The sequence below is a fragment of the Acipenser ruthenus genome, chromosome 8, assembly GCF_902713425.1.
Source record: "Acipenser ruthenus chromosome 8, fAciRut3.2 maternal haplotype, whole genome shotgun sequence".
Classification (NCBI taxonomy): domain Eukaryota; kingdom Metazoa; phylum Chordata; class Actinopteri; order Acipenseriformes; family Acipenseridae; genus Acipenser; species Acipenser ruthenus.
In genome coordinates, this window is record NC_081196.1 from 64,130,353 (window position 1) to 64,158,291 (window position 27,939).

At 41.0% G+C, this 27,939-nt stretch overlaps 1 protein-coding gene across 4 annotated transcripts; it reads left to right on the top strand.

Moving 5' to 3' along the window:
* Positions 1-402: 402 nt before the first annotated feature.
* LOC131737812 (ubiquitin-protein ligase E3A) lies at positions 403-27,849 on the top strand. Of its 4 annotated transcripts, none has more exons than XM_059029486.1 (11): positions 403-491; positions 3,242-3,286; positions 7,944-8,254; positions 11,997-13,228; positions 17,640-17,784; positions 19,504-19,709; positions 23,071-23,235; positions 23,509-23,664; positions 23,751-23,824; positions 24,936-25,079; positions 25,869-27,849. In XM_059029486.1, coding segments are annotated over exons 2-11 (2,556 nt in total). In that variant the 5' UTR covers positions 403-491; positions 3,242-3,284; the 3' UTR covers positions 25,990-27,849. The 4 variants fall into 4 exon arrangements, with proteins under 4 accessions (XP_058885469.1, XP_058885470.1, XP_058885468.1 ...); XM_059029487.1 differs by having other exon boundaries at positions 407-491; positions 8,140-8,254; XM_059029485.1 differs by lacking the exon at positions 403-491 and adding an exon at positions 861-1,215.
* The last annotated feature ends 90 nt before the right edge of the window (positions 27,850-27,939 follow it).

Consider the following 27,939-nt stretch of genomic DNA (forward strand, 5'->3'; position numbering starts at 1 on the left):
TTTTATTGCATGTAGTAATGTTAATACGTGTTTCTATAAATCACCACTGGAGGGAACCACCGAGCTGATAGTGTCTGTATTTAAATTCGCTACTGTTTACACTGCCAACGCCATAATAAATGCTTGACATGCACGGGTAATTTCCCCACTATTGAACATCAGTCTTGCTTTGAAAATATTGCTCTTTTATTCCTAGTCATGAGTTTATGTATTTTGTAATAGCACATTGTCAGTGGTATGACTCTGAGAGATTTTAAGCTCGGTTACAGCTCAGTGAGTGAGGGCAATGGGTACACATGCCTCTAACAAGTATCAGGACACAGGTGCTTTTTTTAGTTGTTTATTTTGAACAGGTGAATTTATTTTCAATGTTTCCTGAATAAACTACAGTTCCCAGCATGCAATTCACACAGTCCAACCCTGATTTGAAACCATGCAGTAACCCCCGTCCCCGGCAGGCAGCCAAGCTATCTCAGGACTGGATTAGCGGGGTGAGTTCGCTGTTGCCGCACAGTAATAATATGAATAATAATAATACGTGTTAATTTGGACATCTCATAATGATACCGTTTTGCTAATATTAGGTGCGCGTGAAGATGCCACACCTGTGTATCGTGTGTAGTTATTGTAACATGGATTAACAGTATACAATCTATATATAATTCATTACTCAGTCCGTGTGTGCCCATATTGTATTATAGGAGGGTTGTTTGCCCTGCTGTTACTTTTATTATTGCCCCAATATGGGCGCTTTCTTTAGGGGATTCCGGCACAAGGCTTTGCAAAGCGCAACCCTCAGCCCGCTCGCTGTGTGCGGTTTGCACGCACGCCACCTCGTCTTCGGTTGCAGCTGCGCAATCCCCGGCTGCTCGAGCGCTGCGCTCGCTGCATCCTGGGATAGCTCCCCTTGTGCACGGCCAGCCCGGTGGAAACCAAGATGGCCGAGTTGGTGTTGTGGAAATCAGAGTGTCAAACGGGCCTGAAATGAAACGTTATCTCACTAAAGCAGACACCTCCGCCAAAAAAAAAAACAGCAGCAACAACAAACATCCCATTCCGGCGTCTTGCTGACATCGCAGCAAATTAACCGAGGGAGGTGTTTGTATACATACGCAAACAAACAGAGAGAGAGTCTCGTATGAATTCCGACGAGAAGCAGGACTGTGAGTGTACGCCACCACAGGCCAAGCCGAGCCCGGCAGCAAGAGCAGACAGGTCGGTAAGGGGTGCGGGCAAGGCCGGGGATGCCGGGGAACAGCAAAGTGAGAAGAGAATTGTAGAACATTTGTGGAAGAGGCGTGTAAGATTGCCTAGGTGAAATTGTCACTATTTGTAACTGCATTACGGAAGGTCATTTCATTCGGTGTGAGAGTTCTTACATTTATTTATTTATTTATTTATTTATTGCCAAGTCGTGTTTTTGACAGTTGAACAGCGAGAGCGTACAGCTAACCGTGTTAGGCCTACAGTATAATTTTAGAGATTTGTAATATACCAGCACGTTAAGCCTCTACTATGTGCATTTTTAGATGTTGTCTAAATAAACCCATCCTGGTATCCTTTTTAACGCGCTGGACTGACAGCAGTTAGATGCCGTTCTGTTTTTAGTAAATCGAAATGCCAGCTGTAATAGTTAGTCATGCCCTGTCATTTCCCAGAAAGGCGGTTCTGTCAGTTGCACACACTGTACTGCTACTAATAAAGGGCATTTCTGTTTCCTGATACAAATACGACGGGTTTCTGTGTACACTGGAATTGTGTGTGTGTGTGTGTGTGTGTGATTGTGTGTGTGATTGTGTGTGTTTATAATCTGACAATTGGATCAAATCAGGTTGGCTTATTTGTCGACAGTAATATTAGTAGCTGTAGTACTGGGTTTGATTTGGCTAGTACAGTTCAGATCACGGTGACCGATGCGCCTCCGCTGTGGGTCAGTCACAGTTAAAGAATTCAGCTCCTCTGCATCTCTGTGCTTAAATTAAACCGGTCGTACGTTTTGATGACTCTTCGTGTTCGTTTTATAAATAGAAAATGAATAGCTCCCCAGGTGTATTATTTGATAGGGTATTATTTGATAGTGCTGCAGTGTGATCCGTGTCTGGTTACAACAATAGTAGTCGTCATTACCATCGGATGCAGTTTTCAACAGGAACTGTCTTTTTATGAAAGCGTAAGAATAACTTGCTATACAGTACAAAACGCATGTCCATGTATCTGACGTATGTACAGCGGTAATGAGTGGGGACACGTTTTGATAAATAGCACCTCTTACACAGTATCGTTTCATTCCTTTATAAAAAGCACCTTCTTTTTATTAAGACATGGAGTTTTGTGTGGTCTCTGTTGGGTTGTGTTGCTTGAAAGTACAATGGGATTTGCAGTACACTTGTGCATCATGCACCTTGAGTTTTATAAAAAGCACCTTCTTTTTATTAAGACATGGAGTTTTGTGTGGTCTCTGTTGGGTTGTGTTGCTTGAAAGTACAATGGGATTTGCAGTACACTTGTGCATCATGCACCTTGAGTTTTATAAAAAGCACCTTCTTTTTATTAAGACATGGAGTTTTGTGTGGTCTCTGTTGGGTTGTGTTGCTTGAAAGTACAATGGGATTTGCAGTACACTTGTGCATCATGCACCTTGACTTTTTGTTTCCTTGCAAAATGTCCATTGAAACAAACTTGCGAGAAACATTCTTAGGCTCACCATAAGAGCCCTTAAAAAATGTACCTGAAATAAGCATGCATAAAAAAACAGGCCACAGAAGTATACTTTGAAAGTAGGAGCATAATGAGAGTTAAAAATAGTGTGTTGATCTGCAATCTCTGCACACAGCTGCAGGGGATATTCCTAAGCTGTATACAGTATAGCATTTACAGTGACTGTGGTCTCCATTGTGAAAGCCTCAAACTGGTTTAACAACTGGGACTGTTACTGTCAAAATGAGATCCATTTTGTGCCAAAATACAGATATTTACCAACTGTTTTAATAAAATACTTGTATGGCATATGGTTGTCTGCAGATTGCCATGATATTCCTATAGCCATTGGTATGACCAAACTGATGCGCATAACTGCAGCTAAGTTTCATTTTGTATTGCTTAAAGTACAGTAATGCATTCATGAACATTGCTGTTTGTGGCAAGAGCTGGGAATGAAAATGGAAGTGTAGTCTGTGAACCAGTGACTGGCTGTGTAATTAGGGTACTGATTTGTAACCATTGTAATGCTTATTTCTATTAGATCATCAGGAGACCCTCACATAGAAACCCTTGAAGCTAGCCGAATGTAAGTACAAACTGTGCTGCTTGCTGTGTCCTAGTGTGTGTTCATTGTGTAGTTGTACTTTTTAACATTTGTAGTGATATTTATTTTAATTGTATTAAATTTGTTTTGATGCTGATGACATTAGCCAAAAGAAAAGACTTCACTTGGTATGCAGTTTACACACGACTGTATTTCACCCCTTGAGCTTTCTGTTTTTCTTGCATGAGCTCTTTCCATACTAGATGTGCGCATGGTGTTTCCCAGGGAGTTCAGTATCTCAGCGCTCCAGACCCTTATCGTTACAGTTGGCAACCTGTTGCTTTAGTCATTAAAGTGTTGTAGGGAGCATTGTAGTTAATCGAACTGTGTGCAACGAGCCATCCAAATATGTGTTCTTGCTAAAAAAAATTAAAAAAAACTTTTCTGCTGAAAAATAAGATTAGATAAATTGGGGGCTTAGATATGTTACCAGCAACTGAAAACTAATCCATATGTTTGCACTCCTAACATTATTATTATTATTATTATTATTATTATTATTTATTTCTTAGCAGACGCCCTTATCCAGGGCGACTTACAATCGTAAGCAAATACATTTTAAGTGTTACAATACAAGTAATACATTAAATCATGTATTTGATTATGAACATAACCAAACCAGATGGGATTAAGATATGTGAGGTAACCTGATAAACCCAGACCAGCACAGCCTTTCTGTGAGGTAACCAGATAAACCCAGACCAGCACAGCATTTCTGTGAGACAACCTGATAAACCCAGACCAGCACAGTATTTCTGTGAGACAACCTGATAAACCCAGACCAGCACAGCATTTCTGTGAGACAACCTGATAAACCCAGACCAGCACAGCATTTCTGTGAGACAACCTGATAAACCCAGACTAGCACAGCATTTCTGTGAGACAACCTGATAAACCCAGACCAGCACAGCATTTCTGTGAGACAACCTGATAAACCCAGACCAGCACAGCATTTCTGTGAGACAACCTGATAAACCCAGACCAGCACAGCATTTCTGTGAGACAACCTGATAAACCCAGACCAGCACAGCATTTCTGTGAGACAACCTGATAAACCCAGACCAGCACAGCATTTCTGTGAGACAACCTGATAAACCCAGACCAGCACAGCATTTCTGTGAGACAACCTGATTAACCCAGACCAGCACAGCATTTCTGTGAGACAACCTGATTAACCCAGACCAGCACAGCATTTCTGTGAGACAACCTGATAAACCCAGACCAGCACAGCATTTCTGTGAGACAACCTGATTAACCCAGACCAGCACAGCATTTCTGTGAGACAACCTGATAAACCCAGACCAGCACAGCATTTCTGTGAGACAACCTGATAAACCCAGACCAGCACAGCATTTCTGTGAGACAACCTGATAAACCCAGACCAGCACAGCATTTCTGTGAGACAACCTGATAAACCCAGACCAGCACAGCATTTCTGTGAGACAACCTGATAAACCCAGACCAGCACAGCATTTCTGTGAGACAACCTGATAAACCCAGACCAGCACAGCATTCCTGTGAGGTAACCAGATAAACCCAGACCAGCACAGCATTTCTGTGAGACAACCTGATAAACCCAGACCAGCACAGCATTTCTGTGAGACAACCTGATAAACCCAGACCAGCACAGCATTTCTGTGAGACAACCTGATAAACCCAGACCAGCACAGCATTTCTGTGAGACAACCTGATAAACCCAGACCAGCACAGCATTTCTGTGAGACAACCTGATAAACCCAGACCAGCACAGCATTTCTGTGAGACAACCTGATAAACCCAGACCAGCACAGCATTCCTGTGAGGTAACCAGATAAACCCAGACCAGCACAGCATTTCTGTGAGACAACCTGATAAACCCAGACCAGCACAGCATTTCTGTGAGACAACCTGATAAACCCAGACCAGCACAGCATTTCTGTGAGACAACCTGATAAACCCAGACCAGCACAGCATTTCTGTGAGACAACCTGATAAACCCAGACCAGCACAGCATTTCTGTGAGACAACCTGATAAACCCAGACCAGCACAGCATTTCTGTGAGACAACCTGATAAACCCAGACCAGCACAGCATTTCTGTGAGACAACCTGATAAACCCAGACCAGCACAGCATTTCTGTGAGACAACCTGATAAACCCAGACCAGCACAGCATTTCTGTGAGACAACCTGATAAACCCAGACCAGCACAGCATTTCTGTGAGACAACCTGATAAACCCAGACTAGCACAGCATTTCTTGTATGTAGCAGCTCCCACTGCTACATACAATACATACATCTATCTATTTGTTAATGTGTGCTTCCAGTTGCTATGACCACATTTTAAAAATAATTAACTCGCTTTCACTGTGAGCATGGTTCTGGAATAGGAAAGCATCACAAGTAATTAACAGTGAGCACACCCTCGCTGTCACTGTGAGCATGGTTCTGGAATAGGAAAGCATCACAAGTAATTAATAGTGAGCACACCCTCGCTGTCACTGTGAGAATGGTTCTGGAATAGGAAAGCATCACAAGTAATTAATAGTGAGCACACCCTCGCTGTCACTGTGAGCATGGTTCTGGAATAGGAAAGCATCACAAGTAATTAACAGTGAGCACACCCACGCTCTCACTGTGAGTGGTTCTGGAATAGGAAAGCATCACAAGTAATTAACAATGAGCACACCCTCGCTCTCACTGTGAGCATGGTTCTGGAATAGGAAAGCATCACAAGTAATTAATAGTGAGCACACCCTCGCTCTCACTGTGAGCATGGTTTTGGAATAGGAAAGCATCACGCCCTTAAAAAACGTCATTGTTAGTCTCCGCAATAGGAAGGTATAGATCACTTCAGTCTCCAGAAAGCCCTTTATTAGTCTGTGTTCTACATTCAAATCTTTTTGTAGGCTTTAGTGAGAGTAAGACATTTTGAATGAAGGTATATAGTTAATAAAGCATGAGGGATAATACAAAAAACAATACAGTAGTTGGCATACTAAAGGTGATATTGTGATATATAACCATTTTTAACAAACACAAAAAAAGAACATGTTGGTAGAATTGAACTTAGGCTGCATGAAAACAGAAGCCTTCACCTTTGGAGTTTTTCACAGTTGCTAGTTTCACTTCTCGGTCAGTTCTCATATCTACTTTTTTAAAACCAAGGTCACGTAACACCCATCTATTTTCAGCAGCAAAAGTGAGTAACTTTTTGGTGGCGTTTTCGGTGGCGATGTGCTTTGATTTGAAGCCAGAAGTCGGCAGCATCAAACACCAAAAGCCTGACAACAGCTAGCACCAACATTACAGTTGTTTTAGGTGTTCATTCATTTTTTAGTTCCATGAATCTTAGAAAAGTCCTTTTAAAAAACATTCTAATTTCCTATGAATTTGAAAACTGCTTCCCTCACCACTGAGGAATTGTCTTCTAATCATGTCGGTCGTTATGGAAACAGCTGATGACACAGCAAGCAGGCGGCAGGGTTTCTCACAATCAGCATTTGATGATGCCGTTGACCACAGGAAAGACCAGGTAGAAGAGCATGTTTGTCAGCAGAAAGCTTCTGAAATGCCTGATGTTTGCCATCATGTGTCTTCCTTTCAAAAACCAGGATGTGAGAATTGTCCCAATTGACGAAAAATACTATCCAACATTGGTGGAATTCATTCATCAGCTTTACATCCCTTTATGGTACAAGAGACGTGTGTGCCCCACAAAATAAATAAAGAACAATGCTAACTTTCTTATTAGTGTATTGACCTGCATGGAGCAGGGTTTGGTCATGGATCTGGTCATCCTCATTGTCAGTGTCCTCGTGATACTAGAGTCGCTCTCCAATGCATCTTCAGAAGAAACCGTTTGATCAGCCGCTCAGTTCCTTGTGTATCTTCAGGGCTTATGGTTCAAGACCCCAAGGATAAAGAGGGTGATACAGCTAGATGCAGCTTTCATGGTTGGGTCTACAAGGAGGTGCTTTTATTTTTATGATCAGTTGTCCAACCAGTTGTAAACGTCCTGCCCCCCTTTTGCAGTAGCTGTGTCTAGACGATTTCATGCAACACTTTTGCTGAAAACATGACGTTTTTAGAGTGTTCTATACATGGATGTCAAAGCTATATCGCCTAAAATCAAATACAAGTCCAGTGTGTCTTTGCTGTGCAATTCTGTGCATTTTTCCTTTTTATCTACACAAAGATGGAAAGATGCTGTCTGGCCTTAAGTTAAGAGAATGTCATTGTTTTGTTCGAATTGTATTTAGGTGTCATTGTTCTAGTGTTTTCCACAGCTCCCAGTTATGTAAAACATTTGTTAGTTGTCTTGTATTCCTTTTCTTCTCCCATGTTTTTTTTTTCTTTTTTTTTCTTGCCATATTTATTACTCACCGCTGTCTGAGAAGATGCTGTAGTTTTATAGTGATAACTGACCATGATTGGGAATTGGCACATCTGATAGCATTACAATTGCCATTATTTTATGTATTGTTTAATGTAGTAAACCTGAATAAAGAATGTGTTGAAGTGGAGTTTAATCAGGTGCTCTTTCATTGTATACACAGCAAGTAATTGAATGAGAATGCACTGCTCCACTGTGTCTCAATACAACCCTGCCCTGAAGGCTGTACTAATCCTTGTGCCTACTGTTTGAATATTTGGTACAGGAAGCGAGCGGCTGCAAAGCATCTAATAGAGCGCTACTACCAGCAGTTAACTGAGGGCTGTGGAAATGAGGCCTGCACGAATGAGTTCTGTGCTTCCTGTCCGAGTTTCCATCGTGTGGATAACAATGCGGCCGCCATCAAGGCCCTCGATCTTTATAAGATTAATGCAAAACTCTGTGATCCTCATCCCTCCAAGAAAGGAACGAGTGCTGCTTACCTAGAGACCAGTGCCAAAGGAGCCCGCAACAACGCGTGCAGCGCCAGGGGGATGAACCGGACGGAGGAGCCTCCCGCGAGGGATCACTTCAAAGGTAACGTACTGATTCTTCCAGCCACACCTCCTTCCGCCTGTAACTTCGAGTGACCTGAAGTTCAGAGAATGCAAACGTTGCCATGCATTACCTGAAAATACCATTTTACCATTTTACCATTTGTTCTGTCTAACCACGTGTATGGTTAATGGAAGCCTTTCCTTGCAGAATCTTACCTGACTAAGCATAAAATAATTAAATAATTTATCATTTAAACTATACATACATTTTTCCTAGAAATGCATAAACAGTTATACAAAAAATAAATAAATAAATGAAACCAATCAAGCCAATTCTGCAGTATAACATGTACTGTACAGTAACTGACTGGGTTGTTTTTAGTATTAAATGTTCTAAATGCATTTGAGAGTCAAAGGTGTAAAACATTTACTTTATGTTCAGAACCATTCAAAATATTGCACAGTCCCTCACTTTATTGCTAGCATCACTTCATGTAATCTGTGCAAAACTTTAACAAATGCAACTTGGCACATATTAGTATAGACTTAATAGAAAAAATAGATTCAAGGATTAAGGATTGCATGTGATTTTTAACTGTAGGCAAATTAATACATTTCCTGATGCACATTCCTTATTCAAGCTGAAAACAACAATAACTCTTCTGATCCTAATACAGGGGTTCCCAACCTTTTTCAAAGTAGGGACCACCTTTTGGGGTTTGGATTTTTCCCACAGATCACTTGCCATGCATTTTTTCACAACAGCATTTTGAAACTAGTTTGTATGTGTGTATGTATAAGTACATGTAGAAAGTAAAGTATTTATATAACGTACCTAACTTAATGAGATTCCTGGGCTTGAGTCTTCACTACCAGGTCAGCGAGGAATGTTGTCATTCTACACATGGAAAGTTGCTGATGATAAAGTTGCTGTTTCTTTTGTTTTAAAGTTGTTTTTCTCACATTCCTGAATGATTTGTAGATAAATGGCGTCTCAGTTTTGCAGGATTAAGAGTTTTGGTTGACAAATAATGCAGTGGGGCGTGGGTCGTCCTCGGATCCAGTGAATGTAAATACCAGTGCTGATCCCCACAACCGTTGTCTTGTGTAGCAAATTAAGCTATCCATTTCTAACACACCTTAATGCACACTCGCTGAGTCGCCAGCTTCGCTCGATGTACATGTAAAAAGCACACCAGACTATGAGTAGGAAGGTGAGGTGGATGGGAAGCAATTTAAAAATGAAGAATGATTGGGGAGAGCACAGGATGTTATTTACCATTCTGGTGGGCTGTGATGTGTACATTTAAATGGGATTGGTGGCGCACAGTGGATCGGATTTCTAGCATTTTGGTTAAATATGGCGTCAGAACAGACTGTACACATTGTTTCCAGAAGTCGTGTTAAGAGAATTTCCTTTTGGCATGGAGCTGAAATCGATCATTCACACTACGGTACAGTTCACAAGTCAAGCTACAACTGTAGTGTGTTTGTTAAACATTAACTTCTGTTACTATATGCAGCTAACCTCTCCAAAAACATATACTATGCAAATAATATTATTTATTTCTTAGCAGACGCCCTTATCCAGGGCGACTTACAATTGTTACAAGATATCACATTATTTTTACATACAATTACCCATTTATACAGTTCGGTTTTTACTGGAGCAATCTAGGTAACGTACCTTGCTTAAGGGTACAGCAGCAGTGTCCCCCACCTGGGATTGAACCCACGACCCTCCGGTCAAGAGTCCAGAGCCCTAACCACTACTCCACGCTGCTGCCCTAATATGGATTTTCCTGTATCCCTGGCAACACTGTAGAACATATTTTATGTTGTTGAAAATGAAAAGTACTAAAACTGTAGTTTTAATGGTTCTTTTTTTTGTTTTAATTTACTCATTCCACCCGAATGTGCAATGCAGTGCGTTACTTTTATGCGGAGTGAAAATGCTGGGACAGACAGATTAGGGTTTGTTTTCTGAACAGTGAACACAAGCAGTAGAATGAGCACAGATTAGAAAGATGTGCATTTACATGAATGCTAGTTTTTTATTTTTAATAATGCTGTCAAAAAAGTCCTCCATAATGTGTAAGTTATTTAGTTAGTATTTGTTTCACATTAGAAAGCCGTTTCAGTTAATGACAGCTTTGAAGGCGATGCTTGGTATTGCATCGAAGGGAGCTGTAATATTAATTTATAAACACACTCGTAATAAAATAAAACAGATAGAGGGAAAATGCAGACTACATACACACTTATAATGATGTTTGATGTGGTTTACCCTTTCAGGACCAAACGCTTTTCAGTGGGACCAGTTTTTTGGCTGTAGTTGAGACTCTTCCTATAAAAATTCACATTACAAAATAACATTAGCATCTTGTCCTTTTTTTCAGAACACTCTGGGGAACATTATAAAGTACTTCAGAAACCATATACACGTTTCGCTTTTTTTTTTCTCAACACAATATATATATATATATATATTAAATGTTAAGTAATTTTATTATATATTCTGCTTAGGGACACATGTATAAAAATGTGTTATTCTATGACTTGAAGGATCTTGCAATATTTCCTGAAAGTTTTATTGAAAAATATTGGTGTTTGGGCAAATTGTGATCGTGTTTACATGACCGAGGTTCCAGAATGACACTTCAGTGTGATCGTGTTTACATGACCGAGGTTCCAGAATGACACTTCAGTGTGATCGTGTTTACATGACCGAGGTTCCAGAATGACACTTTCAGTGTGATTGTGTTTACACGACCGAGGTTCCAGAATAACACTTCAGTGTGATCGTGTTTACACGACCGCGGTCCCAGAATGACACTTCAGTGTGATCGTGTTTACATGACCGAGGTTCCAGAATGACACTTCAGTGTGATCGTGTTTACACGACCGAGGTTCCAGAATGACACTTCAGTGTGATCGTGTTTACACGACCGAGGTTCCAGAATGACACTTCAGTGTGATCGTGTTTACACGACCGAGGTTCCAGAATAACACTTCAGTGTGATCGTGTTTACACAACCGCGGTCCCAGAATGAATGGGCTGTCCCTCACGAATTATTCATTTGTTATGCAGACAATCCCTGACATGCATTGTGTTTAAACACTGCTTAGTTGGTAGGTACTTTGAAGAAGATACTTTGAATGCATGGTGTTTCACAGGGAACGCTCTCTATTGTGACTCTCTTCATTCTGAAGAACACTCTTTTTGCACTTCCCTTGGGGTAATGCATTGTTCTGGAGGCATGCGTAATACAATGCGTGTGCCTCCAGAACAATACTCCTACCTGTAATTGATGACCCTACACCTTGTGGACATTGCTATGGCAGATGTTTCTAGCCTGTTCATTATGGGTTAAAAAGGCGTGGAAAAAGCATTTGCAATCGCACTTCTATTTTAAACCTCATTTTGTTCCTTGAAGCTGCAGCAGCTTTGAGTAAATGTAATCTCCCTGTGTGTATTTGATGGCTTTAAAAAAAGTTTTGCTGTGGTCTGGTCAAGCAGAGGTAAATTAAGTTTTGTGTTCCCCACAATGCATTATTATTATTTTTATTCACACATCATGGGTAAGTGAGCTTGGGAATTTTTTTTTTTTTCCCCACAACTTTTTCTTGAACGTTCACCAGAAGAAATATAATTCTTCTTCAAAAAATCGCAATGTATGAAGTTAAGATACAGCAATGTGTCTATGAAAATTTATACTGGGAAATCATAATACTTGCACAACACTAACTTACAATTCTTTTTGCTTCTTTTTCCCCTAAAGATTTGAATTACCTTACAGAGGAGAAAGTGTATGAGATCCTGGAGACCTGTGGTGAAAAGGAGGATTATTCTCCTTTGATCCGGGTGATCGGCAGAGTTTTCTCCAGCGCCGATGGCTTGGTGCAGAGCTTCCGCAAGAACAAGCAGCACACGAAAGAAGAGCTGAAATCGCTGCAGGGGAAGGATGAGGACAAAGATGAGGATGAGAAAGAGAAAGCCGCCTGCTCTGCTGCTGCAATGGAGGAAGACTCAGGAGCCTCATCTTCCAGGTTAGAAGCCAGCAGCGTGAACAAGCCGGGCCCTGACGAAGTGTCTGTGGATGTGGAGGCGGTGAGGAGGGTCTACAGCAAACTCCTGGCCAATGAGAAGATAGAGGCAGCCTTTCTCAACGCACTGGTTTACTTGTCACCCAATGTGGAATGTGACCTGACGTACCATAACGTGTACTCCAGGGATCCCAATTATCTGAACTTGTTTATCATAGTCATGGAGAACAGCAACCTCCACAGCCCTGAGTACTTGGAGATCGCCCTGCCTCTGTTCTGCAAAGCCCTGAGCAAGCTCCCGCTCCCTGCTCAAGCCAAGCTGGTGCGGCTGTGGTCTCGGTATAGTGCAGGGCAGATCCGCCGCATGACAGAGACGTTTCAGCAGCTCATCACCTACAAAGTGATCAGCAACGAGTTCAACAGCCGCAACCTGGTGAACGACGATGACGCCGTCGTGGCCGCCACCAAATGCTTGAAAATAGTTTACTATGCAAATGTGCTGGGAGGCGATGTGGACAGAGAGCACAATGAGGAGGAGGACGAGGAGCCCATCCCCGAGTCCAGCGAGCTCACTTTGCAGGAGCTTCTGGGGGAGGAGCGGAGGAACAAGAAGGGGCCTCGGGTGGACCCGCTGGAGACAGAACTGGGCGTAAAGACGATCGACTGCCGCAAACCACTTCTCCCTTTCGAGGAGTTTGTAAACGAGCCACTCAACGACGTACTGGAGATGGACAAGGACTACACGTTCTTCAAGGTGGAGACAGAGAACAAGTTCTCCTTCATGACCTGCCCCTTTATCCTCAATGCTGTAACCAAGAACCTGGGACTGTATTACGACAACAGAATTCGCATGTACAGCGAGCGGCGCATCACTGTCCTCTACAGCCTGGTTCAGGGGCAGCAGCTCAACCCCTACCTGAGACTCAAAGTGCGGCGGGATCACATCATCGACGATGCCCTTGTCAGAGTAAGTACTGCTCTCCTCAGCCTGCTTCAAAAGCTTGGGTGTAGGAGCAGAGAATCCTCACCTTATGAAACTATACATGAATAGGTGGTGTGGGATTTATAATGTAGCAAGGTATATCTTTAAAAAGGGGTTGAAAGAAGGGAATTAAAGGAGGTAGTGAAGTTTAATAAACCCTTTTTTAAAAAAAAATCAAAACCAATGTATTAATTTTTATCATATTTGCTAAGACGCAGTTCACCGGGGCCTGGGGGTAGGGGGGGTGAGACTCAGTAAAGTAAATGGGTTTTATATTTCAAGCTACTTGATTGTTTAAGAAAATCTAGAGCGGAGGACTTGCATCCAAGCGTGTTTAGTCTAATAGAATTTAACCAATTATTGGTCAGACTGGTTGGTTGCCATTGGTCAGACCTACTAAGATTAACACCTGAACCATGTGCTGGGCATCTTAACCATGTGCCTGCCACCTGGGGTCACCCCTGAATCATGTGCCTGCCACTTGGGGTCACCCCTGAATCATGTGCCGGGCACCTTAACCATGTGCCTGCCACCTGGGGTAACCCCTGAATCATGTGCCTGCCACCTGGGGTAACCCCTGAATCATGTGCCGGGCATCTTAACCATGTGACTGCCACTCAATGCACCACGATGGTCCTGCTGGAGTAATGCAAGAAGATAGGATTTCTACTCTCTTTAAAACCAAGTCGTTTTCCTTGAATTAACTGTGATGGTTTTAATGACTTGTAAAGGGGCTGGTAGTTGCTCAAGGGATTCATCTATCTGCTGCACTCAATTCAATTGCAGTCATTCTTTCCTGTCACTTAATCTCTAGCATTGCACCACTTGGGCGTGGATTTTGAAAGCAAGCAAACTTCTCTGATAGGTGAGAAATGGTTTTGAGGGAAGGAGATGTCTCAGTCTGAGTCTTATTGTGTGGATTAACCCAGAACTCTCAATGCAACAGTGTCAGTTTAATACTACTACTGTATTAAACATGTGGAATCAGAGTGCAATAGAGAAAGGCATTACTGTATAACCCTAACTCTCTAAACATGTGGCATCAGAGTGTAATAAAGGCATTACTGTATAACCCTAACACTCTATTAAACATGTGAAATCAGAGTGCAATAGAGAAAGGCATTACTGTATAATCCTAACACTCTAAACATGTGGAATCAGAGTGCAATAGAGAAAGGCATTGCTGTATAACCCTAACACTCTATTAAACATGTGGAATCAGAGTGTAATAGAGAAAGGGATTACTGTATAACCCTAACACTATTAAACATGTGAAATCAGAGTGTAATAGAGAAAGGGATTACTGTATAACCCTATCACTCTAAACATGTGGAATCAGAGTGCAATAGAGAAAGGCATTACTGTATAATCCTAACACTCTAAACATGTGGAATCAGAGTGTAATAGAGAAAGGCATTGCTGTATAACCCTAACACTCTATTAAACATGTGGAATCAGAGTGCAATAGAGAAAGGCATTGCTGTATAACCCTAACACTCTATTAAACATGTGGAATCAGAGTGTAATAGAGAAAGGGATTACTGTATAACCCTAACACTCTAAACATGTGGAATCAGAGTGTAATAGAGAAAGGCATTACTGTATAATCCTAACACTCTATTAAACATGTGGAATCAGAGTGCAATAGAGAAAGGCATTGCTGTATAACCCTAACACACTATTAAACATGTGGAATCAGAGTGCAATAGACATAATTCTTTAACAATTCTTTCTTTTGTAGCTGTTTTCCGGTATAGCTTGGTACCCTCTTGGCCCTTCTAATAAACATCCTCACAATTCATGCATTGGACACACCCTGCTAATAAGATATATCACTACAAGAGATTACAACAGAAGGCATGAACACCCAGAGATGCTTAGCGGGACTTTCAATAATAAGACATTAAGTACTCTCTTGCAAAGTGAAAACTGATTTCAAATAAAATGCGTTTGGTTTTATTTAAAACGATTGTTGATGGAAAGTTTGAAATTCTTATTATTCATAGCAGCTCATACCAGCCTCTTTCACTGACTGAATTGGTTTTGTTTACATTGGAAATCGCCATCCCATATGGAAGCAATTGTCTGGCACTGACCGCAGATAATGATGTAATTACCATCATGAAGTCTTAAAATAATGAATTATAAGCTTATGATGCAAGTGGTGGCGAACTGCCTTGGTCGACTGAAACATATGCTGAGCAGGGAAATGTCATCTCCTCCAAACACTTCCACTCACTGAAATTGCACCCATTCTGAAATTGCACTCATTTTGAAACTGCACCCATTCTGACACGCACCAGTATGGTTTAAGTTCCACATTCAACTCCAAGGACAAGTGGATATTCTTCTGCTTTTCTTTTCCTGGCTCACAAATTCTGAAGAATCAATATCATATACCAGTAGCACGGTGCCGCACAGATTTGATGAAGACTGCAATAACTGTTTGTCAATATCTTATACCAGTAGCACAATGCTCCACAGATCTTATGCTGGACTTCAATGACATGTGAAGCACAGCAGCATGGTGTGCAGGGTGAGTCATACAGGCAGGGCAGAAGCACAGCAGCATGGTGTGCAGGGTGAGTCATACAGGCAGGGCAGAAGCACAGCCGCAGGGTGAGTGATACAGGCAGGGCAGAAACATAGCAGCATGGTGTGCAGGGTGAGTGATACAGGTAGGGCAGAAGCACAGCCGCAGGGCAAGTGATACAGGCAGAGCAGAAACACAGCAGCATGGTGTGCAGGGTGAGTCATACAGGCAGGGCAGAAGCACAGCAGCATGGTGTGCAGGGTGAGTCATACAGGCAGGGCAGAAGCACAGCCGCAGGGTGAGTGATACAGGCAGGACAGAAACACAGCAGCATGGTGTGCAGGGTGAGTGATACAGGCAGGGCAGAAGCACAGCCGCAGGGCGAGTGATACAGGCAGGGCAGCTCAGGTTCACGTCATGGCCGTGTGGAGTCGCCGGTCTTCTCTGGGGATTCCGGAGGGATTGTCCCATTGGCTCTGGCACTCCTGCAGGTTAGGAAGGCAGAACCGTTGGGGACTGTTTCTCCTCATCACGCTACAGTGAACGGACCCTACTGCAGAGCTCAGGTGGACACTATAAAAATGACAGGCTTAATTTGTCAGTTACTTCTGAAATGTGTTGTGCTGGGTTTAATCTGTGATTTTGATTATAGGGACAATACTAATGTAACAAATTCTAGGGGAGGCAGAAATCTAGTATAATGTATTCATTGTGTCCATGTGTTCTGCACAGGTGGTCTTTTATATAAGGTGTCAGCGTGGGGCTGAGAATGTTATTCCATATCCTATCTCCTCCTGAAGATCGTCTATCCTGAGACAACCAGACCCACAAGTCCATTCAAACAACTCCTTTTTACTTCTGCAAGCTTGGTTACCTTGCTGTTTACTTTAGTTTACTACACAGCACAGTTTTTGCCCATTTCATTTAAAGACTTATCCATTTGCTGTGTTCTGCCAAGTCAACACGAGGCAAGTATGTTATTAAAGCTTGCAAACTTTACATTGACACTTGCTTTGATTCATGTAGGACTCTTGGGATATTGGCTTGTTTGCAGGATAAATAAAAAAAAAAAAATATTAACCTTCTATGCTAGAGCCATGAAACTTAATATGGCCATAAAAAATATTCAAACTGTGAAGTTCAGATATGGGCAACGGGCCTAACATATATTGCTTCTCATTTGCGGGTTTTATTATTGAGCTGTGCCCAGAATTCAGTAGTAAAGCTCATGCCTTTAGAAGAATGTGTTTGTTTTGAAACACCACTTGGGAATTTCGTTGAAAGCTCTTGAAATCTGTGCAGCAGGCTGCAGGGGACCTGGTACCGAATGCAATACGTTGCTGTTGAAACACTGTGTTCAAGTCATGGGCTTTTTAGCCATTCATCATCAGGTTTCATCATGTTTCAATGAAGCATTGGTGCAAAACCAATATGCTTCACTTCCTCCGAAAGAAAACCCTGAAATCAGAACCCCTGCTAATACAAGCGGTTGTTTAGGTACTTTAAATACAAAAATATTAATCATATTCTCAGGATGTGAATTGCTGCAGCGTTGAGCGCTTGAGATTGAGGGAACACCCTTCATTTAAAACTCACACCCCTGTGTGCTGCAGATACACAGACCTCAGGATGTGAATCGCTGCAGCCCTCGTTACCCAACAAGCTGCAGCATTGAGTGCTTGAGACTGAGAGAACACCCTTCATTTAAAACTCGCACCCCTGTGTGCTGCAGATACACAGACCTCCGGCACTGAGTCTGCCATGTCAAGTCTTTTGTAACGAGTCGCTGTATTAATCCCATGGTGCTAACCCTGTTGTTCATTTGGTTCTTCACATTGAAATTGCTTTTCTTCTGTGCTGTAGCTTGAGATGATTGCCATGGAAAACCCTGCAGACTTGAAGAAGCAGCTGTACGTGGAGTTTGAAGGAGAGCAAGGCGTGGATGAAGGAGGAGTTTCCAAAGAGTTCTTTCAACTCGTAGTGGAGGAACTCTTCAACCGCGATATCGGTAAAGATCTTCAAACTAAATTTGTTGAATTTATTATTAGTAGTAGTATGTTTTGCAATAATACACAGTAACCCTGTGGACCTCAGTATCTTCAATGTATTTATATTTGCAGCAGCAACATGTACTGACTGGCCAAACAATGTTAGACTGGCGCTGCTGCCAGTGCAGCTCGTAGTGCGTTGTTTCAGTCGAAGCTGGTGTTTTTGCAGCAGTTTTGAAGGTTTCTGTGATTGGGGCCACTGTAGCATGTCTCGTTTGTTGCTATACGTTGCCACGCTTGCAGGCTTCATTACTTGTGTCTTCAAAGCGTTGTGCTTTGCAGTAGTGGTTACCATCCCAGAAGATGGACATGTTAAGCACTGCAGACACTAATAGACACCCACCATCATGTCCCTGGTGTAGTCACGGGAGTTCTTGGGATTTCTCATTGCTGAACAGTTTCACCCAACTTTCACACATGTTATATAGGCCTAGCAGGTCACATGACCACACACATTTGCACACTAGTGGAACTCTGAAGTACCCCCGTGAGACGCTGCTATGCTGTAGTCATCCTACAGCTCTGTATACCTTTGAGATGCTGACTTCACATTCTCCAGTGTTCCTTGTGGAAAACGGCACCCTTCACTTTGCCCTGTGACCTAAGATGTCTGGCATGTTCTGGTACACAGCTGTGTTCGCTAATCCTCTTGGTCCAGTGGGATTGTGGGTGTCGTACAAGAAAAAACGCCCTTTTGTGTCAGTAATTTTACAAAGCTGACGCTGATGTGTCATCCTGTGTGCAGTGCTTTAAAAATAATATGCTGTATATTTTGGTGACCATGACATTGATTTGTGACTTAATGTGGCTGAAATATTGAGTTCACATGACTTCTATAGGTTTCTGGGGTGAGCCGGAACAGTTTGAGTGTCCTGTATAAATTAAACATTTAGCATCCACATTATCAATTCTACAAACCACACACCGTCTTCACAGCTGAAATACAGCCGGCATGATTCAATCACATTTCACTGTCAGTGTTTCTAAATGTAATCGTTTCAATGCCATGAAGATCCTGTTCATGTAGTCATTTGACTTTATGTTTGTCGATTCCATCAGAGATCCCATGCCCTTCTATGGTCCCTGGAGCTGGGGTGCATTCTCCTAGTTTATTGGCCAGTCAGTGTATGAATCCACCCTCATCCTGTCTTATTCTCACAGTAAGAATCTGTGACGACTATAGCTACACAATTCATTTGGGATACGCACAAATACATTGTGAATGGATATAAAGGAACTAGAAGGTGAACTTAGAAATGAAGCTCAAAACAACCCTGTGCATGAAAATGAAATACTTCAGTATTTAGGGTTAGAGCCTGAAAAATACAGTGATTATCATATACATTACAGTGCCTGCTAGAAAACGTTAAGAATTGCATTTGTTACGAGATTTTCCTATTTGAAAGCATTAACTTATTTTTAGTTTATATTGCAGTTTTATTATCCCCATGTTATTCACACTTTGCAAATAGTCTGTTCAAAATGCATCCAAACCTTGGATCACTACAGGTTCTTCAGGAGTGAGTGAATAATTAGACTTGGAAAGGCATGGCTTTTGAATCTGCTGTAGAGGCCGTGGTGCAGTTGTCTGTGAATTGGATGGAGCAGGGTCAGGTTTATTTCACTGCACATACATGGGCATGCTTCACCAATTTGTTGTTGTTAACAATGTGTTCCAGGGATGTTCACGTACGACGAGACGACCAAACTGTGCTGGTTGAACCCGGCCTCGTTCGAAACGGAGGGTCAGTTTACACTGATTGGGATTGTGCTGGGGCTTGCCATTTACAATAACTGTATCCTCGACGTGCACTTCCCCATGGTCGTCTACAGAAAGTTAATGGGGAAGAAAGGAACTTTCCGCGACCTGGCCGATTCTCATCCGGTAACGAACACATCCTGTTGCTGCATGCTTGCTGTTTTCAATGCCTTTACTTGCTATGCCTGCCTTTGTAGCTTCATATTGAATTGCTGGGGCCTGAGTGCGTGGTAGGAGTTTCACCAGTAACGTTTTAAAAAAGGTTTTAGATGAAACCAAAGGCCTGGGAACAGTTTGAGACCTCATTAAGTACAGAGTTAACGTATGACTTGCTTTGTAATATTGCCAATCGACCAGATTACTTTCAAACAAATATTGCATATTTTGATCCCCTATGGTCCATGACAAGCAAGCAGTTGTTTTCAAAATTCAGGTGAATATTCTTTCATTCTGGGCAGGTGGTATTAGTGAATACTCTGTCTTTCATTCTGGACAAACTTAAGCAGTATGTGACAGGAGACGAAACAAAGACAGACTTAAAATGGCAAAAGAAAAATGAGCTGATAGAGGAGGAAAGTGTCAATGGCCTGGTAGAAAACATTTAGTTTGAATGGAGTACTTTGAATATCTTGAGTACATACTGTAATGTGTTGTACATGTCCGTGCAAACCAGCGGTGCCCTTGTAAAGTATGTGCATGGTTATGGTTCTGATTAACAACAAAACGAATGCATTTGTACAGCTGGAAGTTTAATGCAATTGTACTGCACGTATGCAACACTAAGATGTTTCGTTGACTGGTTATTAGATGGTGCACTCTTTAGTTTATATGGGGCGGGTTGCTTTTTTTAATTGATGCAAGCAGCACTGTTTAATGCTTTTCTTTTAAATTTGAACTAATACAAGAGAATTTGTAAAAGCCAATGCAGAGCTGGAACTATTGCCTAAGTGTGGTTTTGGAAAGAAATGTTCAGTAAAGCAAAGAAGATACGTTCTTGAAGTGTTTGGGTACTTGATAAGCTGTAATAAAATACCGGTAGGGTAATACAGATGTGATACAGGATGTATATTTTATATATCTATTTTCATATTGCACTTAAATTCGAAAAACAGAATAGTTTTTAATAAGTTTCAAAAAGGGGGAGCCACTTTTACGCCAGTGTGACCCGTACAGCGATTTTTACGGTGTGTGTGTGTGTGTGTGTGTGTGTGTGTGTGTGTGTGTGTGTGTGTAATATATATATATATATATATATATATATATATATATATATATATATTATACATACAGCTCTGGAAAAAATTAAGAGACCACTCAGTTTCTCTGGTTTTACTATTTATAGGTATGTGTTTGGGTAAAATGAACATTTTTGTTTTATTCTATAAACTACTGACAACATTTCTCCCAAATTCCAAATAAAAATATTGTCATTTAGAGCATTTATTTGCAGAAAATGACAACTGGTCAGAATAACAAAAAAGATGCAGTGTTGTCAGACCTCGAATAATGCAAAGAAAATAAGTTCATATTCATTTTTAACCAACGCAATACTAATGTCTTAACTTAGGAAGAGTTCAGAAATCAATATTTGGTGGAATAACCCTGATTTTCAAGCACAGCTTTCATGCGTCTTGGCATGCTCTCCACCAGTCTTTCACATTGATGTTGGGTGACTTTATGCCACTCCTGGCGCAAAAATTCAAGCAGCTCGGCTTTGTTTGATGGCTTGTGACCATCCATCTTCCTCTTGATCACATTCCAGAGGTTTTCAATGGGGTTCAGGTCTGGAGATTGGGCTGGCCATGACATGGTCTTGATCTGGTGGTCCTCCATCCACACCTTGATTGACCTGGCTGTGTGGCATGGAGCATTGTCCTGCTGGAAAAACCAATCCTCAGAGTTGGGGAACATTGTCAGAGCAGAAGGAAGCAAGTTTTCTTCCAGGACAACCTTGTACTTGGCTTGATTCATGCGTCCTTCACAAAGACAAATCTGCCCGATTCCAGCCTTGCTGAAGCACCCCCAGATGAGTCCAATTTTCATCTTTGCCCAACACCTGGTCGTCTAATGGTTAGACGGAGACCTGGAGAGGCCTACAAGCCACAGTGTCTCGCACCCACTGTGAAATGTGGTGGAGGATCGGTGATGATCTGGGGGTACTTCAGCAAGGCTGGAATCGGGCAGCTTTGGCATGAATCAAGCCAAGTACAAGGTTGTCCTGGAAGAAAACTTGCTTCCTTCTGCTCTGACAATGTTCCCCAACTCTGAGGATTGGTTTTTCCAGCAGGACAATGCTCCATGCCACACAGCCAGGTCAATCAAGGTGTGGATGGAGGACCACCAGATCAGGACCCTGTCATGGCCAGCCCAATCTCCAGACCTGAACCCCATTGAAAACCTCTGGAATGTGATCAAGAGGAAGATGGATGGTCACAAGCCATCAAACAAAGCCGAGCTGCTTGAATTTTTGCGCCAGGAGTGGCATAAAGTCACCCAACATCAATGTGAAAGACTGGTGGAGAGCATGCCAAGACGCATGAAAGCTGTGCTTGAAAATCAGGGTTATTCCACCAAATATTGATTTCTGAACTCTTCCTAAGTTAAAACATTAGTATTGTGTTGGTTAAAAATGAATATGAACTTATTTTCTTTGCGTTATTCGAGGTCTGACAACACTGCATCTTTTTTGTTATTTTGACCAGTTGTCATTTTCTGCAAATAAATGCTCTAAATGACAATATTTTTATTTGGAATTTGGGAGAAATGTTGTCAGTAGTTTATAGAATAAAACAAAAATGTTCATTTTACCCAAACACATACCTATAAATAGTAAAACCAGAGAAACTGATAATTTTGCAGTGGTCTCTTAATTTTTTCCAGAGCTGTGTATATATATATATATATATATATATATAATATATATATATATATATAAAATACATTTACAAAGTTGACCCTTGTATGTAGTGTCCCAGGTGTTGCCTCTCACCAGCCCCTTGTTACAAATAAAGCACTCAAAACAATTACTTTCATTTGAAACAGGACAGTGCCTGTGTGTTTTTCTGATTACATCCAAAACAAACCAAACCTAACTCCTCTCTGGAACTCTAACTAAACTTTTATTCAGTTCTAACTGTACTGGACAGCTACGCCGTTTACCGGTCACAAAAACCCACACTTGCACAACTATAAGTATTAAATACCTTTCTTCCAGGTCTTCACACACTCAGCCTTCACACAGACCTTAACCTCAGCACAGCAACCCCCAGAAAGCACACACTGGCCTTTTTATTTGTTAATGTGACCAGTCGCAGCTCCCAGTTCCTGAGGTTGACTGTCGTTTTTGTATTCAACTTGTGCCTGAATTCCAGTGATTGATATTAGAACTGTGATGATCTCTTGATTCTTGTGATTTACAGAAATGCAGGTTTTTGCTTTTTTCCAAACGCTTGGGCTGACTTTGACTCTCTTTCTGAGTGTGTTTTAGGTGCTGTTTCAAAGTTTAAACGAGCTCCTGGAATACGAGGGCAGTGTTGAAGATGACATGATGATCACTTTCCAGATTTCACACACCGATCTCTTTGGCAATCCGCTGATGTATGATTTAAGGGAAAATGGAGACAAAATCCCTGTTACTAATGAAAACAGAAAGGTAAGTTACAGAATGATTTCACATTGCATTGATGTTACAAATAGGAAACGAACATGGAAATACAAGCATTCACTTGATCCATGAGGGAAACTCAGTATCAGTGTTTATAAATGTACAGGATTGTAAAGTAAACCTGCAATGGCTGTCCTGCTGCTTTGTTTAAATTGTTCTTGAGGGAAACCAACCCATTCCTCCAGTGTTACTGCCTCAGAGGCTGGATTTTACCAAACCTTGGGTGAAATGTTTCTATTGGTGTCTCTGTTTCTTTCACAGGAGTTTGTTGCCCTGTACGCTGAATATATGCTGAACAAAAGCGTTGAAAAGCAGTTCAAGGCGTTCCGGAGAGGCTTCCACATGGTGACCAGCGAGTCTCCGTTAAAGTATTTATTCAGACCCGAGGAAATCGAGCTGCTGATCTGTGGAAGCAGGGTAAGGCCCTTCAGTCTTCAATCGCTCGCTATCCACAAGAACAGTTACTGAAACCCTGGCATATATTGTGTTTGTTTGATTCACAGAACCTAGACTTTGAAGCACTTGAAGAAACAACGGAATATGATGGAGGCTATACCCGGGAATCCCGTGTCATTAGGTGAGTCTGCGTGTGCTGTATATTAATGTTGAAAACATTGCTGTTTGGGGTTTGAATGCACATTCATAATTACTAATTTCATATAATGATGATATTGTCCTTTTTAAGTTTGTATTTTGATTTGCAGCTTTTATAGAAAATGTGTTTCGGTAATTGAGACTAACTTGAATTTTTTTTATATGGTGGCAGTTACCGGAACTATCTGATTGTGGTTTGTTAGTCAGATTTACAGACTTCACTCTGCATGGAACTTAATATTGTATCACTTCATGCTACAAACAACTTCCTGAAGAGTTCTACTGATAATACTAATATACTCAGTTTAATGTGGTCTTGGTACAGTAATCCACAGAACTGTGCATTATTATTATTAGTCTTGTATAATGTGGTCTTGGTACAGTAATCCACAGAACTGTGCATTATTACATTATTATTAGTCTTATATATGTGATAATGGTACAGTAATCCACAGAACTGTGCATTATTATTAGTCTTGTATAATGATAGTGGTACAGTAATCCACAGAACTGTGCATTATTATTATTATTATTATTATTATTATTATTATTATTATTATTATTTAGTCTTGTATAATGTGATAGTGGTACAGTAATCCACAGAACTGTGCATTATTATTATTATTATTATTATTATTAGTCTTGTATAATGTGATAGTGGTACAGTAATCCACAGAACTGTGCATTATTATTAGTCTTGTATAATGATAGTGGTACAGTAATCCACAGAACTGTGCATTATTATTATTAGAGTCTTGTATAATGTGGTCTTGGTACAGTAATCCACAGAACTGTGCATTATTATTATTATTATTATTATTATTATTATTATTATTATTATTATTAGTCTTGTATAATGTGATAGTGGTACAGTAATCCACAGAACTGTGCATTATTATTATTATTATTATTATTATTATTATTAGTCTTGTATAATGTGATAGTGGTACAGTAATCCACAGAACTGTGCATTATTATTATTACAGTCTTGTATAATGATAGTGGTACAGTAATCCACAGAACTGTGCATTATTATTAGTCTTGCAAATTGTCATTTTTGAATTTGAATGAAGATTAGTTTTGCTTTCAAACAGGAGCTTCTGGGAGATCGTCCATTCATTCGCAGAGGAACAGAAACGGCTCTTTTTACAATTCACCACAGGCACAGACCGGGCCCCTGTGGGTGGCCTTGGCAAACTTAAGATGATTATAGCCAAGAATGGTCAAGACACAGACAGGTAACACTTTGAACATAGGAAAGAAAACGTTCTGTAAAACATGATCTTTTTTTTCGGTAACCTGTAGATTTTAAGCGTTGCTTGTTTCACTTTGCACTGTGGAAGACGACTTGCGGTCTTTAAACTCTACTAGATTCACACTTACTATACTTAATAATATATGTTGAGTAAATCTCTGTTAACACTCTGGATCTAAAAAAGCAAGTCACATTTAAAACATCACATCAAGGAAGACCCACAGAGATTTATACTTTGGGGGGGGGGGGGGGGGGATTTTACTCCAAACCCTTTTAGCAAGATAACCCCCGTTGGTGAAATGCCTGGCACTGTATTACTGAAGTGTATTGAGGGTGACTGCATTTACAATGTGCAGCCACAGGGTGTCTCCCTGTTCACCTGGTAGACTTCTGAAGTACAATCAAACAAACAAAAACAATGGAGAAAAGCCCTTTTAAGTGTGTGTTGCGTGCACAACCCTTATTCCTCTAATAAGTCTGTGCCCGCCCCTAATTCCTCTAATAAGTCTGTGCAGCCCCTTATTCCTCTGATAAATCTGTGCAGCCCCTTATTCCTCTAATAAGTCTGTGCAGCCCCTTATTCCTCTAATAAGTCACATTTTCTTTGAGGAATAAGATCGTTTCAGTGGTATAAAAATGCATGAAGCTTCTCAGAAGAGTAAGATGCTTCGTCCTGTTTCTTGCCTGCTTTATTCCTCTCAGAATCTGCTTCAGAATACGGGCCTGTGTTTGGTTGCTGCTGTAAGCTGATTTCTGTTTCCTCTCTCCCCAGGTTACCCACATCACACACGTGTTTTAATGTCCTCTTGCTTCCTGAATACTCCACTCAGGAGAAGCTTAAAGAAAGACTCTTAAAGGCCATTACCTATGCCAAAGGATTCGGCATGCTGTAACAGATACATGGCTGTTATAAAGTACTGACATTTCTTTGGAAGTTTAATGTCCCTATTTAATAAAGAAAAGAAAAGCTGTCTAAGGTAGTGAGCTCCAGTAGTCACTTGTATCTGTGCCTCCCTCCTGTACAGAGGGCAGCGAGCTGGAACAGCAGAGTACAGCTGCTTGCAGGAACACCATTGTTCTGTTCGTGTGAATTTGTTCTATATTCCTTCACTTGTATGTACAGAAAGGGGTTTTCCTGACTCTATTTTAAAGGTTAAATCAGTTTCTCATGGTTTTGTCTGCTTGGAGTTAAGCTGTTTTTTGGGGGGCGGGCGGGTATATAAATTGTAAAATCCCTGGAAAATCTTTTTTTTTTCCTCTTAAAACAAGAAAACTTGGAGCTTCCAGCTCTTTTGCTTTCCTTTTTTGTGACTTCACTCAATGAGGAGCTGTAAGTTTCTTCTCTGGTTTACTTTGAAAATTGAAGCCTTGGAAGTGGTGTAATGTAACTACTACTGTTGTAGCTGAAGGAGAATCCAGGCGTATCTCTGCTCAGTAAAGACGGAAGGGGGACCTTGGACTGCTAAACTGCAGCCTTGAGAACTTGAGTTCAACCACAGCACATAAAAGCAAAAGAAAGGCAGCATTCACGCCACGATTGAGGGGCTTTACCAGTCTAGTAATATGAATGTCGTGCTTGTTATTTGTAAAGGATATTGTTTAGTAATAGGCAGTACTTGCAGTACTTTTTCCTCAGAAGGGGGGGGGGGGGGGGGTGCATTTTCAAGCAATTAGTGCAGAGTACTGAAGAACAGTAAGAGGTTGCTGTACTGTGTATCATGCAGCATGTGAAAGTGCACTTAAAAATGTGAAATGTTTAAACTGCTTGTTACAATGGCATTTCTTTTCTGTTGAAAATATCATTTAATTTTGAGTCTCACCAGTTTGCTATTGTTTTACAGCTCTGTTTTCTAACAAGAAATATATTGTCATTTGCAGCAGCCAGTTTTTATTTGCTGTAGACTTTCTATTCACTTTGATGAAGCCCATTTATCCTGCTCCTACATCCACATGCGCTTCACACTCACTGTCATATTACCTGTGGCACTGGGAGTGAACAGGGACAGGAAACACAGTACTTCAATTAAACTTAGTGTCAACGCAGGATCCAAAGTCTGAAAAACAAAACTCTTCTGCAAAATAGGGGATTAGTTTTGAATTCTTGGTTATAAGACTTGTTATGCAACTGTATCCATTTTGCTGCCAGTTTTGCAATATGTGCTCTTACATTTGTATGTGTCCTAACTTTATTAGAAATAATTGGCATTTTGTAGACAACAGGATAATACCACTTCCCCTGCCAATCTTGAATAGCGCCTTCAATTCCACACTCACTAGAGTGTGAGGGGGTTAATATTGGTAAGTGATTCCACAGTGAACTTTACCTGCATGCTTTTGAAGTTCATAAATCTCTCGTAGTCTCCATTCAGCTGAAACAGTCACAGGAGTTCAATTCACATTGTATACAGAATCTTCAAACTAAGGATGATAACCATTTTCTGTCTTCAGTCACTCTACAGCAAACATATGCACATGCATTCAGTTTACATACACGTATGTTTATAGTTTGTGCTTCCACTTCTTTTCTAACCTTATTAGCCATATGCCCTGACGTCTGTTGATGTAACGTACCTGTTAATTGTACACCCCCACAGTTGTATATCTGAAAGAAGTCAAATCTTTAAGGGAAGCAAATAATCAATGTTGTTTTTATTGGGTTCATTTAAACCCAGCCTCCTCTTCAAAACGAAAGAACAAGAAAAATAAGTGGTGTGTAAACATGATGCTGAATAAAAGTGACTGCATTTTTAAAAGTGATTTGATTATTTTAACAGGCGATTGAGGGCAAAGTAATACCCCAGGAAATAAGTATATTGTTCATATTCAACCTGGATTGAACCAAA

What these genes read in the sequence shown, in the direction of transcription:
- LOC131737812 (XM_059029485.1), top strand. Translation starts at nt 1,139, where the DNA reads ATGAATTCCGACGAGAAGCAGGACTGTGAGTGTACGCCACCACAGGCC. An exon ending in CGGGAATCCCGTGTCATTAG is followed by an intron (nt 23,825 to 24,935) that starts GTGAGTCTGCGT and finishes GCTTTCAAACAG; the next exon opens with GAGCTTCTGGGAGATCGTCC. An exon ending in AATGGTCAAGACACAGACAG is followed by an intron (nt 25,080 to 25,868) that starts GTAACACTTTGA and finishes CTCTCTCCCCAG; the next exon opens with GTTACCCACATCACACACGT.